This window comes from Primulina tabacum, chromosome 6, assembly GCF_025594145.1.
Source record: "Primulina tabacum isolate GXHZ01 chromosome 6, ASM2559414v2, whole genome shotgun sequence".
In the NCBI taxonomy this organism is placed as follows: domain Eukaryota; kingdom Viridiplantae; phylum Streptophyta; class Magnoliopsida; order Lamiales; family Gesneriaceae; genus Primulina; species Primulina tabacum.
The window spans coordinates 3,654,236-3,671,714 of record NC_134555.1 but is presented as its reverse complement, the minus strand read 5'-3'; the positions used below and the strand labels follow the sequence as shown (position 1 = coordinate 3,671,714).

At 41.1% G+C, this 17,479-nt stretch overlaps 1 protein-coding gene and 1 pseudogene across 4 annotated transcripts; one reads left to right on the top strand and one right to left on the bottom strand.

Moving 5' to 3' along the window:
- Positions 1-219: 219 nt before the first annotated feature.
- Positions 220-5,058, bottom strand: LOC142548802 (uncharacterized). 4 transcript variants are annotated; one of them, XM_075657333.1, is made up of 5 exons: positions 4,919-5,058; positions 3,085-3,429; positions 1,023-2,997; positions 718-924; positions 220-561 (listed from the first exon to the last, which is right to left on the bottom strand). In XM_075657333.1, the coding sequence occupies exons 2-5, from the start codon at positions 3,411-3,413 to the stop codon at positions 238-240; spliced, it is 2,835 nt and encodes a 944-aa protein (XP_075513448.1). In that variant the 5' UTR covers positions 3,414-3,429; positions 4,919-5,058; the 3' UTR covers positions 220-237. The 4 variants fall into 4 exon arrangements, with proteins under 4 accessions (XP_075513448.1, XP_075513450.1, XP_075513449.1 ...); XM_075657335.1 differs by having other exon boundaries at positions 4,924-5,052; XM_075657334.1 differs by having other exon boundaries at positions 3,085-3,432; positions 4,919-5,048.
- Positions 5,059-6,347: 1,289 nt separating this feature from the next.
- On the top strand, positions 6,348-13,967 carry LOC142548801 (early light-induced protein 1, chloroplastic-like; annotated as a pseudogene).
- Positions 13,968-17,479: the final 3,512 nt, after the last annotated feature.

Here is a 17,479-nt window from a genome sequence, read left to right as displayed (position 1 = left end):
AAGCAATCACAGATAGTACAATCACACCGCTAACTTGGTGGAAAAAATTACCAACTGCACAATTATATGTTTATGTTTATTAAAACACAGAAGAGAACCAAGAATTCTACAAGAAATCACAAGCTTCCTAAGTTTGTCATGCAACAAGCTAACAAAAGATAGAAAATCGATAAGAACAAAGACTTAAAACTCTAATAACAATCAATATTCACGATAATCGTTCTTTCTGCAGTCAGTTTAGGATGAATCCTTCCAGCTCAAATTATCGGTAGAATCTGGACTAGCGAGAAGGTCGAAAGGTTTACCTATAGTGTCTTTCAAAATAGTGATTTGGCCTTCTTTTAGAAGTATATCTTCATCAAGGGCCTCCATCTTCTTTCTCATAGCATTGATCTCAGAATTTAGTAACATGTTCTGTTCGCTGCACTGCTTCACCTTGTCCCACATGAGATCTCTTTCCTCGGATACCTTTGGTAGTATTCCCTTTACTATAGCCAATTCTTTCTTGTTTTCTTGCAAATCACCTTCAAGTTGATCAATAATCTCATCCTTTTTCATCATCTGCATAGAAAAATAGAGAAGAGGAGATTTCATTTTAAAAATATAAGTTATGCAATAGACACATCATACATACTGCCGTATTGCTATGAGCACAAGAAAAGAAATTCAAACAAATCTAAACTCCATTTAAACGTAAAAAAGTGGTATTAAGTTCACCTGAAGTTCAAGATCTTTCTTCTTGTGGTTAACGCAAGAAAAATTATCCATCGCATTTTGCACTTCACATTTTAGAGTTTCATTAACTCTAACCGCTGCAGCTACCTCAGCTTGAAGCTGCTCTATGTTCAGCTCCTTGGAATAAAGTTTCTCACGCAATAAACTTGTCAATAAGATCTCGGCTTTCAGCTCCGAAAGGATTATGTCCTGGAAAGTAAACCAAAATTAGTTTTCAAGAAATGGAATGTGTATAAATCCAAATTATTGTGTGGAAAAAAGACAAATAAAAGTCAGAAGCAATTCACCTCCAATTTTGCATCTTTTCTTCTGGGTGATTCATGAGAATTCATAGCAACAGGGTGCACCTTATCATGCAAAATTGTGGACTTTTCGTGCAAGACACTGGAAATGGTTTGCATGCTGCTCGTTAAGTTTTCAGCAGCCCTCTCTAGACCTTGGAGTTTCACTTCACATTCAAGAACTTGGCCTGTGAAACCCGTGTCAGAATTTGATCCCATTTTCAAGATTTGGCAGGCATTTGATTTGATGTTTTCAAGTAACTTCTGACAAAGTTGATTGCTCTCTATCAGCAATGGAAGCACTTGGTCTTGCAAGCAGCTCATACGGTTCTGTAGTTCTTGATCCAACTTGAAAGTTAAATATTTTCCCTCATTCCCATTGTTTTTCAGACGATTAAGTAGATTAATGTTCTCACAACGAAGTGAATCAATTTCTATCCTTGATGATTCTACCTCTTTCCTTAGTGCATGCTCAACTCCAGTAAGTCTCATTTGTTCCATTTGCACCTTCGCCAACCCAAAATTATAATTCTCACAAGAAATCTTCTTTCCAAGTTCCTCACAAAGACCTCGCAACCCATCAATCGTCTTCTCCTGATCACTGCAGGTTCTCTGAAGTCTACTGAGAGCTTGATGCATACCCTTGCACTCAGTAACCTTTTCCTTATAGTTTCTTTTGGTGCAGTCTCGATCTTCTTCTAAAACTCTAGCCTTATCTTTCAGCTCAGATTGATTTTTCTGCAGAAAGTGATTCTCTTCCTTAGCTTCTCTGACCTGAATGGCTAATTCCTCAAGTTGTTTCTCCGAGTTTGTGATTTTGGTTTTAGCACCCATTTCCCTCTCGCTGAACGAAGATACTTCTCTTTGAAGGCTCACATTCTGTTCCGCTAGCTCCCTTACCCTCTCGCGAAGCCTATGTTCTTCTGCCTGGTATCTCTCAAGTTTCAGGGACCACTCAACTGATCTCCTATCCAATTCCTTTTCGAGTGCAAACTGCAACTCATTCTTTTCCTTCTCCAAACGCCGAGTATGTGAATCTAAGTCTCCCCTTGCTATTTTAAGTTCTTCTCTAAATAACGCCTTTTCAGCAATCCTATCTTGCAGGACTGATGAAACCTCAAGGGCCATTTTTGCCTTCTCCTCTGTCATACTCCTAATGATTTGAATCAGTATAGGCAAGCTAAGCCCTCTAACCTCAAGAAAGTTTCCTTGTTCAAGCTCTTCTGAGAGAAGTGCAGCTCGGTCCTCGGCTTCCTTAAATTGTTTGAACAGCTCCAAATCTGTTTCAGTCAAAGCATCAAAATTTTCTCTAACTTCGATTTTATCACCAGAACAAGACCGCCTCTCCAAGAATTTGGACATTTCTTCACGATGAGATCCACCAGTCTCGCTATTCCAATCGGTTACACAGTTTTTTTGAGTTATTTCATCAGTGTATGCAGTGGAACACCTTGTCAAGTTTCTTCCATAGATGTCTTCAATGGTGATAGGGTTATCAGGGTAAACTTCTTTGGACCTCATTTCAGGCAAAAGTTGAGAATGGGAAAGTCTCTCAACCACTTTTCTTGCAAGTTTTCGAGGGAACTTATGGTGAAACCCATCATCGCCTGAGACTCTAGAAGAAGGATGAAAGTAGGACGATTTGGTTTCTCTAAAAGATTGGGATTTTGGTTTCTGTTTCCTGGAATCTTGTGGTAAACCAGAAGGCAATTGCTTAACCACAACACTTCGTTTGTCAAATTGATCATTCAAGGAGAAATTCACATTTACATCATTACTTTCATTATGTTGTTCACCATCAATGTAACGGTCCAAAACCTTGCTCGAGACATTACTGGAGCAATGAGAAGAGATCTCAGATAAATCAGTGTGCGCTCCGGAAACAATACTATCAGACTTCTCCACTCTCCGTGAATCGTTAACCACAGCAGCATTAGAGCAGTTAATCCTGGTTTGCCTCTCAGGAGGCAAAGCACGAGGACTGAACAATAATTGTTGAAACATATGTTTATAAGAGCAAAACAGGAATAGACTAAAAAATTATTATAGAAAAATAGCAACTGCCAACCGTGAGGACGACTGAATTGATTGTTTGCGAGAATGATGATTCGTACTGCATGGTGAGCCATTTTGGTCCGCGTAGTTCTTTATCTTTTTTCCCTTTTCATAAACAGATCCGGAAGAGAACGATAGGCTTCTTCTTAGACATGGAGCGTCGCCAAATACATCATCCTCAGAATCTTGTTTGTTTATTCTGGACTTTTCTGCTAGTTTTTCGCAATGAATTCTCTTATCCGTTGATGATGGGGAGATATGATTACCATTTCCGCCGTTGGATCTGAAAAAGAATAGCTTCTTCATTTTGGCAACTTGACTCCACGTTTGGTCATCTATCATGGAACTTGTAAGTGATCTGCTAAAAAAATTACAACAAGATGTTCGATGAACAAAAGACGATTAAGTGCACTTGCAACAGTAGAAAACTCAATGTGAACATACTAGTGCATGCATAATAATGATGTTTTCTAAAAGAAACCACTTGAAATAAGTACAATGTTTTAGCATTATGACCAAGTGAAACGCCAATATATGTTCTCCAGAACATCATGGTCGCCAGTTACAAATCATCAATCAAGAATTTCTTGGAAGGTGACCACCTTAACAACCAGGTTTACAAATTAGGAATGACAGAAATAACCTATCAAAAAATGGTATATCCTATGCTAAATCGATAGAAATAATCCCCGTGTAGCACATACAGCAGGATGAATTTTTTGTGGGATCAATGTAAATTTTTTATGCATCCTACAATATATGTTCTATGCGAAGAACATATCCTGGCCGATATACCATCGACAATACCTCCAAACTAGCAACACAAGTGAATTTAATCAGAAAGCAAAACCCAATACCGTAAGAAGTAAATGAACCTTTGCTTAAAAAATAGTGATATCCTTGCTGAATTAACATTAATGATTATGCTAAAAGCTTCACGTAAATTATACAAATACAGTAGTTATTCACAACCTTTACCATTAATACCCCATAAAAAAAACCAACGTGCTTCTGATTCATGATTATAAAAACATTGGTGGCCAGGAGCCGTCATTGGTGTCAGCTGATTCTTTTGCTTTAAAGACCACTCTACCCTTAATTCCCACATTCCTCGACCTTTAACTCTTCCAAACACACAAGTCCATTCCAGTTATCCAATTTCCGTTAAAAAAAACCTCTTTAGCGGAAAAAAGAAACTTAACCGAAAGTAAGGACCATTTTCTGTACTCAAATTTCCATACCAATAACACAAGGGAAAGAACCATAAATCAAAAACTCATTTCAGATTCAGTACGCTCTCATTATTAAAAAAAATTGCAAGAAAAAGTCGACCCGTTAGTCCCAAATTACATTCTTGGGTTCCTCCTCTTACAACACATTTCCACACAAAAGGAAAAAGTAAAAAAGAAACAAGATATTAAAACAACACTCACAAATCACTTCGTTCTTTCACCCTTAGTGCTGTAAACTTCAAGCAGTGAAAGTTACCGTTGAAGTCCTCAAAGAAATTATACATTTATGTTTTCAGATGAAAAAATTTAAAGGATTCAAACTTCCACCGAAAATGAAGCGTCATTATGAAGATTTACTGCTCGAGACTACTTGCCTAATATAAGTCCAAAATTTTCAAAAATTCAAAAACTCTCCGACGCAAAAATAAAATCAATGAATAGTAGTGAATCTTAGACGATTACTGTATCCAGTTACTCCAAGAATCCTATTACAAAACCCCATCAAAACTAACAAATAAAAACAAACTTTCCCATATCACATTATACGCAAAATTTCGACGAACACACATAAACATACAAACAATTAACGAAACACAGAAAGAGACGGAGATTTACTCAACAGAGAAGTGCAGAATAATAATAGTATGATGAAAATCTGAATTCTTGGAATCCCAAGAAAATAGAAATGAAAAGATATTATTGGAACAAAGTTTTCAGTGTGAAAAGAAGCGCTTGTGCTTGTGTAATCATATCTGGTGATGATTTGATGGCCATTCAATGTATAGTTAATTACACTAATTAAGAAATAATTAAGGAAATAAAAAAATATTCGATGCCGCGCGGCGCGTATAATGGAGCGTTTGTTTTTCATTTTTGAAGTTTGTGGGCCCTTACTTCTTATTTTGGACTTCCAACAATGTTTTCGATATACCTCGTACCAAATTTCTATAAATTAGAATATTTTGAAACGGTCTCACGAATTTTTATATGTGAAATGAGTCAATTCTATCGATATTTATAATAAAAAAATATACTCTTAACATACAAAATAATATTTTTTCATGGATGACTAATTAAAAAATTTGTTTCATAAAATACGACCCTTGAGAACATCTCACACAAATTTTTGCCAAAAACAAATCATCAACATTTTTTAACAGAGATTACAATTTTATTTTTAGAAATATGACAAAGAATTCGATGTTCGACTTGAGTAGAGAAATTTTTTTTAATCTAATTAAATAAATAGATAATTTGATATGGGGATTTTCGGATACGAGATTAAATCTGACAATTTATCTATATATTATTTTATTATATAACACGTGTGTCTCGATGGTTAGTCTATCCGTATTGTTGAAGCTATCAATATAGGACTTTTTTGTACGCATTAAAAGTTGCACAAAATTAAGTAATTTACATGTTCTATAATTACAGAATCTTTTCTATCTTGCCTATAGGATGATTCTACTAACTAAACAAACAAGAACACAAGAATTCTATATAAATTTGAAAGTTTCAAAAAATAAATATTCCAGAACAAGAAAAGCCACCAAAATTTTAAGCAAATTATACGTACGGGTGGATATCCAACCACCAGGATTGAATTATTCTGTTATTGCCGACCCTCCTCTCGCAGTTGCATAAAAACAAATACAGAGCTCTGAAGCTGCCCAGAGAATGCAGCAATTTGGATGAATCCGCTGCAATGTCCATTTAACACCCTTCTTCATTGTGGGTGGGCATTCTCTCTCTGTTTTTTGTTTCAATTGCACGCCAGACACTTTCGAACGATGAAAATATCTTGCATATCTTATATAATTAATGGTTGAGTTATCAACTGCAAAGTATTTTCCTTACGCGTCCCTAGCTTTAATTAAATTTCTCGTGACCTTGGAAAGAAACCTGTCCGGTGCCTATGAATCCATCTTTCATACGATGTTGTACAGATTATAAGCAATTTACGTGGAAAAAGAAAGACCCACTATTTCTCTCCACGAAACCTCTATAAATAAACCCCACACTTCATGTAGTACTCCACCATATTCAACCTAATTCCGACTTTTGGTTCTTTTATTTCGAATACTGATCAACAGCTAATTACTTGTTCTTCATTCTCATTCAAGCTTTTGTTCACGCACAATATGGCAGCTGCAGCAACAGGGATACAAATGTTCTGTGGAGCTGGTTTCAGTTCAAGAATTGCTTGTCTGAACCAGTTTGCTCCTTTGAGATCAAGCATGCCACTTTTTAAGAGGGATATGAAGTTCAGAGTTCGAAGCACGGCTGAGGTGTATATATGTATATATACTGTATACACACACAATATGTGAAAGTTTATATATAGTTTGCTACTTTATTAACAGTGAAATACTGATTTTTACAGGATGGTGGCGATGTTGTTGATGAGAAAGAAAAAGCAGCAGTTCCAGTTCCACCACAATTGTTCTCGACCCCTCCTCCCCCGCCGCAACCTGAGGTAGTTCATGTTGGATGATACCCAGGGATGAACACATCAAGATCCGGCCCAAATTCCCGGCCCATCATTAAGGCCCACAGGTGAATGGCCCATGACAAGCCCATGTATTCTTCTATAAATACCAGGTTGGAGCGTATGATTATGGGATTCACTATATTGTTTTCAGCAGCGCCCTTAGCTGCTCCCCCCATATATCCTCAGTCTCTGACTTGAGCGTCGGAGGGTCTACGCCGGGACACCCTCCTGGCCCCCTCCTAACGGTCTTATTTTTGATTTCAGGCCCAGGGTAATTTTGAAGCCCGTGTCTGGATTAGTGACGCTTGCGTGGATCGGACCCTAAATTTCCCGTGAGTATCACTTGGCGCCGTCTGTGGGAATATCTGAGTTGAGACGTAGAGATGGTAGGGAGGCGAGGGAGTAGAAGAGTTAACTCAGCGTCATCGCGTCCTCAGAGGGGACCCGAACAGTCTCATGCTGAGGCGAGGCAGGAACAACCCCATCAGGAGACAAGAACTGAACAACCTCGTCAAGAGACCAGGGTCGAGCAACCCCGTCCTAATGAAAATGTGAGGAACTTTACCCTGGAGTAATTGGGTCAATTTATCACTCGGACAGTGGATGAGGCTATGAAGAGGAACCAAGAAGCTGTGTTCATTGAAGAGCAGGCCACTCGCCAGGAGCGAGAGAAAAATGTTGAGGGCCAGCAGAGCAGAATTGAAGAGACCCAGCCCCTCCCAAGCGAAGGGAATGCAGAGATTGGAGAGATATGGAAGAAAATACGGATGTTGAGACAACAGGTGGGAAGTAGAGCTCCGGCCCCCAAGAAAGGAAGTCCTTTTTCGCTTGCCATTCTGAAAGAAGTACTTCCCCCGAGTTTCCGACAACCGAATGTTGAAGAATATGATGGACATACCGACCCCGAAGAGCATTTGGGGAGATTTGAGAATGCGGCTCTGTTGCACCAATATTCAGATGGAGTCAGGTGTAGGGTTTTTCTGGGCACGTTAGTGAGGTCAGCCCAGCAGTGGTTTAACACTTTGCAGCCCAACTCTATACGTTCTTTTGAGGACTTCTCAGCTGCCTTTTTGCACCGATTTGCTAGCAGCAAGAGGCACCAGAAAAATTATTTGAGCCTGTTCGTGATGAAGCAGCAAGAGAATGAAACTTTACGAGAATTTGTCCAGCGTTTCAACAGTGCAGCGCTGGAAATACCAGCGGCTACTCCTGACATCGTGATAAGTGCCTTCACACAAGGATTGAGGGGAGGGGAGTTTTTCAAGTCGCTGGTCAAGAAGCCCCCGTCAAGCTTTGATGAACTGTTGGCTCGAGCTGAGAAATATGTAAACTTGGAAGATGCCCAACGGTACAGAAGGATGGAGAACCGGCACGGAGGAAGTAGAGTTGAGGGAGTGGAGAAAGGAGGAAGGAAGAGGGGTGCGGGGGAGAGAGAGGAAGACAGAACTAGAAGTAGAGGACAATTCTCATCACATGTTCCCCTGGATAGGAGTCGTGACGAGGTGATGGAGGTGAGGGAGCCCGCGAGGAGGTGGGAGAAGTCACGAAGGGTTGAGTGCAGTGCTAGATTTCCTTCGCGGGACAGACGAGAAGGATCTGCATCCGGGAGTCGACCGAGGTCTCACACGTCCCCTAGACGTGGTCAAGGCCCTCCATGGATAAATCAGGGGGTTGGGGAGCAGAGAGGGGAAGGTCGAGGTCAAGATGTTCTTCAGGAGCCCGTCGAACCGAGGAGGGGAACGAATGAGGATAATCACCCTACGAGAGAAATGATTCATATGATCTCGGGCGGTGCTACCGATGGAGGCTATGGGCGAGCTCGGAAAGCACATGGGAGAAAATTGGAGAACTTTGAGATATATAGTGGTGCAGACTTACCACAAAACCCCGTCATCAGCTTTGGGCCGGAAGACCTCCGAGGCGTTGTGACTCCACATAACGATGCCTTGGTGGTGACGGCCACCATTGCCAATTATGATGTGGCAAGGATATTTATTGATAATGGAAGCTCCGTGAACGTCTTGTTCAAGAGCACGTTGGATCAAATGAAGGTGGAAGAATTTTAGTTTGAGCCGGTCTCCACCCCGCTGTATGGGTTTGCAGGACATGCCATCCCGCCGCTGGGTCAGATTACTCTTCCCCTATCTTTGGGACGTGACTCTCGGCGGGTGACAAAGATGGTAACATTTACCGTAGTGAATACTCCCTCATCGTATAATGGAATCCTGGGGCAGCCAGCCTTAAAGGATTTTAGAGTCGTAGCTTCCACTTATCATCAGAAGCTTAAGTTTCCTGTGGGAAAGGGAGTTGGAGTCTTGTGCGGGGACCAAAAAGTCGAACGTCGTTGTTATGAAAGAATCGTGAAGGAAGAAGAAAAGAGAGGTCGCAAGCATTCGCATGGAAGCTTGAGCTCAGTCTTACAGTTGTAGAGTCATTCGCAGAAGCTTCTAAGTGGGTAACTTTGTTCTGTGGAGATACAAGAGGAGCAGAGAAGAAAGTTGGAGAATGCGCTGGTTAATGCTCTAAAGAGGCCCAGGAGCACTTATCATCTTAGAGAATATTAATCTTGACGTGAATTTTGCTGTATTTTGTTTCTGAATTTATCTTATGTTATCAGTTGAAAGTTAATAAAGTCAAGTTCTTATATTAAGTTCGTGGATGTTGTTGTATTGTGAGAATGAAATGAATTAAATTTTCCTGCTAAGGCATCGCCTAGCAGAGGAGCAGAGTGTAGGAGAAGAATTTTATTTTCTTGCTAAGGCATCGCCTAGCAAGGAGCAGAGTCGGGGATGATAAAAATTTTATTTTCCTGTTAAGGCATCGCCTAGCAGAGGAGTTAGGGGGTGAGGGTGGAGAATCTTTATTTTCCTGCTAAGGTATCACCTAGCAGAGGAGTTAGAGGGTGGAGGGGTTGAATTTTATTTTCCAGCTAAGATATCTCCTAGCAGAGGAGCTAGAGGGTGGAGGGGTTGAATTTTATTTTCATGCTAAGGCATCGCCTAGCAGAGGAGTTAGAGGGTGGGCGCGTTGAATTTTATTTTCCTGCTAAGGCGTCCCCTAGCAGAGGAGTTAGAGGGTGGGGCGTTGAATTTTATTTTCCTGCTAAGGCATCGCCTAGCAGAGGAGTTAGAGGGTGGGCGCGTTGAATTTTATTTTCCTGCTAAGGCGTCACCTAGCAGAGGAGTTAGAGGGTGGGGCGTTGAATTTTATTTTCCTGCTAAGGCATCGCCTAGCAGAGGAGTTAGAGGGTGGGCGCGTTGAATTTTATTTTCCTGCTATGGCGTCACCTAGCAGAGGAGTTAGGGGTGAGGGTGGAGAATCTTTGTCTTCCTGCTAAGGTGTCGCCTAGCAGAGGAGTTAGGGGGTGAGTGGAGTTGGGGATGAGGAGAAGTTTTATTTTCCTGCTAAGTTTATCGCCTAGCAGAGGAGCAGAGTTGGGGAAAAGAAAAATTTTATTTTCCTGCTAAGGTGTCGCCTAGCAGAGGAGTTTGAAGGTGAGGGTGGAGAATATTTATTTTCCTGCTAAGGCGTCGCCTGGCAGAGGAGTTAGAGGATGAAGAGGTTGAATCTTTATTTTCCTGCTAAGGCATCGCCTAGCAGAGGAGCAGAGTTAGGGTGGAGGTGTTGAATTTTATTTTCCTGCTAAGGTATCACTTAGCAGAGGAGTTAGAGGGTGGAGGTGTTGAATTTTATTTTCCTGCTAAGGCCCGGCTTAGCTGGCTTAGCAGAGGAGTTAGAGGGTGGAGGTGTTGATTTTATTTTCCTGCTAAGGCCCGGCTTAGCAGAGGAGTTATAAGATGATGAGGTGAGAGTTTGATTTTTTCTGCTAAGGCCCGGCTTAGCAGAGGAGTTAGAGGGTGGAGGTGTTGATTTTATTTTCATGCTAAGGCGTCGCCTAGCAGAGGAGTTAGAGAGTGGGCGCGTTGAATTTTATTTTCCTGCTAAGGCATCGCCTAGCAGAGGAGTTAGAAGATGGAGGTGTTGATTTTATTTTCCTGCTAAGGCCCGGCTTAGCTGGCTTAGTAGAGGAGTTAGAGGGTGGAGGTGTTGATTTTATTTTCCTGCTAAGGTCCGGCTTAGCAAAGGAGTTATGAGATGATGAGGTGAGAGTTTGATTTTTCCTGCTAAGGCCCGGCTTAGCAGAGGAGTTAGAGGGTGGAGGTGTTGATTTTATTTTCCTGCTAAGGCATCGCCTAGCAGAGGAGTTAGAGAGTGGGCGCGTTGAATTTTATTTTCCTGCTAAGGCATCGCCTAGCAGAGGAGTTAGAGGATGGAGGTGTTGATTTTATTTTCCTGCTAAGGTATCACCTAGCAGAGGAGTTAGATGGAGGAGTTGAATTTTATTTTCCTGCTAGGGCCCGGCCTAGCAGAGGAGTTAGAGGTGGAGGTGTTGAATTTAAATTTTCCTGCTAAGTTATCACCTAGCAGAGGAGTTAGATGGAGGAGTTGAATTTTATTTTCCTGCTAAGGCATCACCTAGCAGAGGAGCAGAGTTGGGGAAAAGAAAAATGTTATTTTCCTGCTAAGGCATCGCCTAGCAGAGGAGAAGAGTGGATGAGGAGGATTAAATTTATTTTTCCTGCTAAGGTGTCACCTAGCAGAGAAGTTAGAGGGTGGAGATGTTGAGTTTTTATTTTCCTGCTAAGGCATCGCCTAGCAGAGGAGCAAAGTTTGGGAAGAGAAAAATTTATTTGGTTAGTCGATAACAAAATATGTTTACGGGGAGCAGAGTTTACGGGGATCGACCTGCCCGATCAGGTCGCGGGGATCGACCTGCCCGGTCAGGTCGTGGGGGTGTGGGGCCAACGCCCCCATAATTTTTTCAGAAATCACACAATCATTCGCAAGGGAATATATCAAATTTCTAAACGTATTGGACGAGACGAAGGCGTGGCCGAAGGCGTGAGGGCGAGCCTGTGGCGCGAGGGCAAGCGAGTGGCGGGCAGGCAGGCTCTCGGCGAGCTGGCGTGGCGTGGCTGGGGCGAGCAGGCGCTCGGGCTATCCGGAGTGGCGGGCGAGCTGCCGGGCGCGGGCGAGCTGGCGTGTGGCGCTTGGGCGCGCGGCGAGCAGACGCTCGGCGGGCGAGGGTGAGAGCGGCAGGCGAGGGGCTAGGGGCGAGCTGGTGCTCGGGCGAGCTGGAGTGGCGGGCGAGCTGCGAGGTGCGGACGAGCTGGCGTGGCGTGGCATGGCGTGGCGCTGGCGAGCAGGCGCTAGGGCGAAGGCATGGCCGAGGGCTTGAGGGCGAGCCTGTGGCACGCGGGCGAGCCAGCGAGCAGGCGAGCGTGGTGCGCGAGGGGGCGAGTGCTTCGGCAGGGCGCCGGACGAGCTCGGTGAGGGCGTGGCGCGCGGGAGCTGTGCGGCCGCGCGGGGCGAGGGCGCCGGGCGAGCGCGCGAGGGGGCGAGGCGCGCAAGGGCGGACGCACGCTGTTGGGGCTGGCGTGCAGGCGGCGAGGTGATGATGAAGCGGTGCTAGGATTGATATTTGATTTGTTTCCAACTTTTGGAGACTGACGGAGGGCTGGAAGAAAATGCACAACTCACGTGTTGTAAACCGAGAACAACGCAATCAATCGAACTTTGAACCTACGATTCAGTTCGACTCGGGAGGGGGAGACTGGTGATACCCAGGGATGAACCCATCAAGATCCGGCCCAAATTCCCGGCCCATCGTTAAGGCCCACAGGTGAATGGCCCATGACAAGCCCAGGTATTCTTCTATAAATACCAGGTTGGAGCGTATGATTATGAGATTCACTATATTGTTTTCAGCAGCGCCCTTAGCTGCTCCCCCTATATATCCTCAGTCTCTGACTTGAGCGTCGGAGGGGCTATGCCGGGACACCCTCCTGGCCCCCTCCTAACGGTCTTATTTGTGATTTCAGGCCCAGGGTAATTTTGAAGCCCATGTCTGGATTAGTGACGCTTGCGTGGATCGGACCCTAAATTTTCCGTGAGTATCACTGAACTTATGTGTATTGGGCTTGGTCCTATTTGAATGAGAAATTGGACAAGTTAGTGGATGGTAAGTGGGAAATTGTCCCACATAGGAAAAAGAACAAGGCATTGGTGAGCTTATATTGATTTACACTTTGTAGAGGTGTAAGTAAGATTGGTCAAGAGGCTCTCTCTCGCGCCCGCCGGCGCAGGGGGGGTGCAAATCATGGGCCCGATTTGCAGTGGAAAAAGGCTTGACTTGTGTGCAAGCGTACGAGCGCGACCTGGGTGCGTCGAATGTCGGACCGATCAAGGCAAAATTTCCCACCAAGGTTCACCTGACTTTTGCTAATTTCAGTTATGAATGACCTTCCAGCTGCCTAACTCTTCATATGGCTTGCGTGACTGTTGGTGCTCCATCTGTCCCTCGTGATAAAGTTCAGGTACTTTTTCGGTTCGCCGCGGTGGTGCCTTGTGCTACGGTACTGCTGGTTTTCCGTTGTATCCTGGGAAACAGACGTCCACACACACCGGAGGGGACGAATCTGTTTTAAGGACACTGTATTTCATACAGGCCTCGATTTGCTTTATTTTCTGCATTGTACTGCTGTTCTGTTTATCGGACTGCATCGCTTCTTTTGCACTTTGCTTTCTGCTCTGTACCATTCCATATATTTTGGATAACAGTTCAGATCAATTTTTTTGTTTTAATCTTATAATTGATTTAGTACATTTTACATGATCACATGTGGTCTCAATTTCCATTCAGGAGAGCACAAATATTACAGATATCATGGCCTTCGATGGGCCTGGCCCGGAGAGGATCAACGGCCGTCTAGTCATGATCGGATTCGTGGCAGCCATTGCGGTTGAATTCACCAGAGGACAAGGTATCTTTTCGCAGATACAAAACGGAGGGATCCTTTGGTTTGTCAGGGACAACTGTTGTGCTATCTGTGGCATCACTTGTTCCGTTATTTAAAGGTGTGAGCGCGGATTCGAGATCCAGGGGATTGATGACATCCGATGCGGAGCTTTGGAATGGAAGGCTTGCAATGGTAGGATTGATAGCTCTGGCTTACACCGAGTACCTGAAGGGCGGAACTCTTGTGTGAAAATAGTTTTGTAAGGGTGTTTTTAGTTCGACGATGTGTAAAAACTAATGTAAAAATATAGTAACATTTTCATCGTTCGAATGTACTACTTTTCTTTATCAACTTCAAAATCTATAATTATCAACCCCACGATTTTTGATGAGTTGGTGAATGTTATGATACCCACCAATTGCGGATGCTCTAAGGACGTGAAATCAGAAAGAATTCCAGATCTGCTGGCTTGATATTCATCATATGTACATGCCAAATACTGCTTCCACATGAACACCAGAGAAAGGATAATAGTTATCATCAGGAAAGTAACAGTCGCATTAACTTGGACTCGGCTGACTCAAGAAATTGGGAGATATGAGGTGATAATTAGATTTAAAAAATAAAACTGCATATAAATGGTCAAGTTTTCCAATTGGAGAAAGGGGGAACCACTCACTCCGACTGGAACAGATCCAGAATGAAACTCTCACCAGGAATCATGAGTCATGAATAGCATAATGGAAATTTAGCAAAGAGGATATATAGACCGTACACCTAATGTATTTATGGAGGGGAGGGGGTGGCAAAACTAGGAAATTACAGTGGAAATGTAAAGTTTCTCTTATTTGATAGGCTGTCGTTCACTTGCCCACCAGCAAGTGTTTTCATCTGCCAACGGCGGCCCAACACATCATAAATATTCATCATCAACTATTTTTCCCACTTAAATAATTAAAAAAAAAACAATTATAGCTTCGGGAAGTTAACTAATTACACAGGAAGCCACGGTAACCAATTACACAGGAAACCACAGAAAAACTTTTAATCCAAAGGCTTTAGATGGTAAACATTAGCCAATCAACATTTGGATTACAAATGGAAATATTTGAAACAGAAGGTGGAGGTAAGTACATGAAGATGGCTCAAAGATCAGATCTTCGTATTTCAGTCTGTAGAGGCAAATCTTGCTGCAAACATGCAGCCATTTCATGATTATCAGGCTAATGCAAAACACATCTTCTTTTGCAGGCTGGATATTTCAGCATTTTAGAGAAGGATCAACTGTTCCACTTGGATCTGACCACCACTCTGATGAACAAAAGCTCTTGAAGAATATATGGCCAACTCCATAAGATGCATGATAAAAGATATGCATCTTGCATCTCGCATCTCACTTCAAAACACATGTTACTCCATAGCAAGAAACCAATCATAAATTTTGGTGAAAGATAAAGCCCTCAAATAAGACCAATCAAATTAAAAAGCACTATTCATTGGATAGTTGGAGCAAACCACGCATCTGGAGGTATGGATTTTCCAAAAGCTTTTCATTGTTGCTCTGTAAAGAGAAGCGTAACCCATATGAAACCCCGGAGTGCTTCATGATCATAAGAAAGTGTATTTTCGAAGATTGTGTTTTGTGCACTATATTCACAGAATACAAAAATTATTAGCAAGCCAAGACAAGAGATTGCCAAGAAGATTGTAAACCAGAGAAAGAAACAGGAAAATCTCTATCAGAACATCAAACGACAAACATCATTTGCATGTTACAGGCATCCCTTGGTAGTTCCACATATTCATGCTCGTGAATAAAATGGGCACAAATGTCATGCAATGTACTTACATCACACATGATACTTGTGCAAGAACAAGGACTAACTAAAATTTAAGATCAGGACAAACCCAGTGTCATATATTTAGACAACAAAGGATGTTAGTCATCATGCAAATAAGTTTGCAATGAACTATTTGTGCCCAAGAGTTTCTTCGACTGATCTGCACGAGTGCCTTAATAACCTGCGAACAAAGAACTCAATTATAAAATATAAAAGTTCGTCCATAGAACAAATACCCAACACAAAAGGAAAAGGGAGAGCTCAAATAAAGAATCATTTCATAGTTACGTAATGTTGAAAAATAAAGTTTTATAAGTGGCAAAAGATTTTATATCATATACTACTTCAATTGATCATGCAATTTTCCATGTCTGCTTCCTAGATCTAACAAAAAATTTATACTCAAGTTTGCCTTGTAACATATAAGCCAGAAATAGGGAATTTAATACCATGTCGGAAACCATCTCGAAAATATTTAGCACATAATATTATCCAATGATAGCTTTATACATTAACAAGCAATTCCACCAGATGGATATTTCAAAGGTGTTTGGGTAATCCGGCAGAACTACGAAAATTGTGATATTTCACCAGATATCTGCGGAAGCACTCCTTATAATTATGCTTACAAGGGAACACATCTTAATAAGACAATTTCAACAGAGTTATTTCAAAGGTGTTTGGATAATTGGGTGGAAACAGAAAATCAATGTTGTAAATGATGGGAGGCGGTGGCGGGGCAGTCGGTGACCGTTAGGCACGGTCACCGCCTCAGCCATGGTTGAATTTTTTAAGCAAATTTTTTTTTTATAGATAATCATATATAACTATGCAATATAATCACAAATGACACAGTCATATTTTTTATGTAAGATGTGTAATTAAATAATATTTAAACATAAAAAAACTTCATACAATATAATCTAGATAACGAGAAAATAAATATTTAAATGGATGTTTTAGGACATGATTCAACTTGTTCTACAATACCCACGATACGATGTTTCAACCTATAAACTCCTCTACGATACCCGTAATATGACGTTTCAATCCATTAAAGTAATATAATAACACAGTTTGCCTGTCTCGGTGGAATTTATATTTTTGAATATTTAATTTTAACTGGTTAATGTTAAAAGAAATATTATATTCTAAAATATTCATTCATAAAAGTTATCAATAAATCAATGAATTAAATTGGTCGAATATACGTATAATTGCATTGGAAAACTGTGAATGACATATCCAATTAGAATATCGAGAAATAATGATATAAATATTTTAATAAGTGTCACACTATATTATTGTGGAGCCGTGCATAAATTATCGAGGTGCGCAAAGAGGGCATTTTTGCTAATGTATATATATGGTCAAATGTGAAGTTTGAGACATATATTTTGCCTCAAAGCTATTCCTCAAAATTCCAAAAGCTATTTCTCAAAGCTATTCCTCAAAATTAAATAAGAATTTTCTGCTTAAAGCTATTCCTCAAATCTAAACTTTTTTTATTATTCTGGTGTAATTTTTCAACACAGATTTAATTTCTAGATTGACTTTTTGATGTTTTAAATAGTTTATTTATATTTGTTACAAAATAATTTCCCTTTGCAATAGCTTTAAGCACATGTATGGAAATTAATTTCCTAATTATTATCAAGTGATCTTTAAAATATTTAATTTACTCCGCATATGTTAAATTTTATCTCATAATATATATTTATTCTCAAAAAAAATTACAGAAATACTAGTCGTATATTGGGTAGGACTCAGGAGGGATACTAATTTTTTTTATACAGTGCCAAATTGCAATTCAATTAAAATAAAAATAATGACTAAATAAAATTATATTTTGATACATCTTTTTAATTCTGCTTCAATATTTCAAACTTGATTATTACTTTTAAGATCCAAATTTTGTTATCTAAAAGTATGCGAATGTGCATATATCGTTATTATTACTAGTGCACGGAGCACATGCTTTACATGTACATATAATATAAATATAATCTGGAATTAAATTTTTTTTTTGGTAAATTAAATT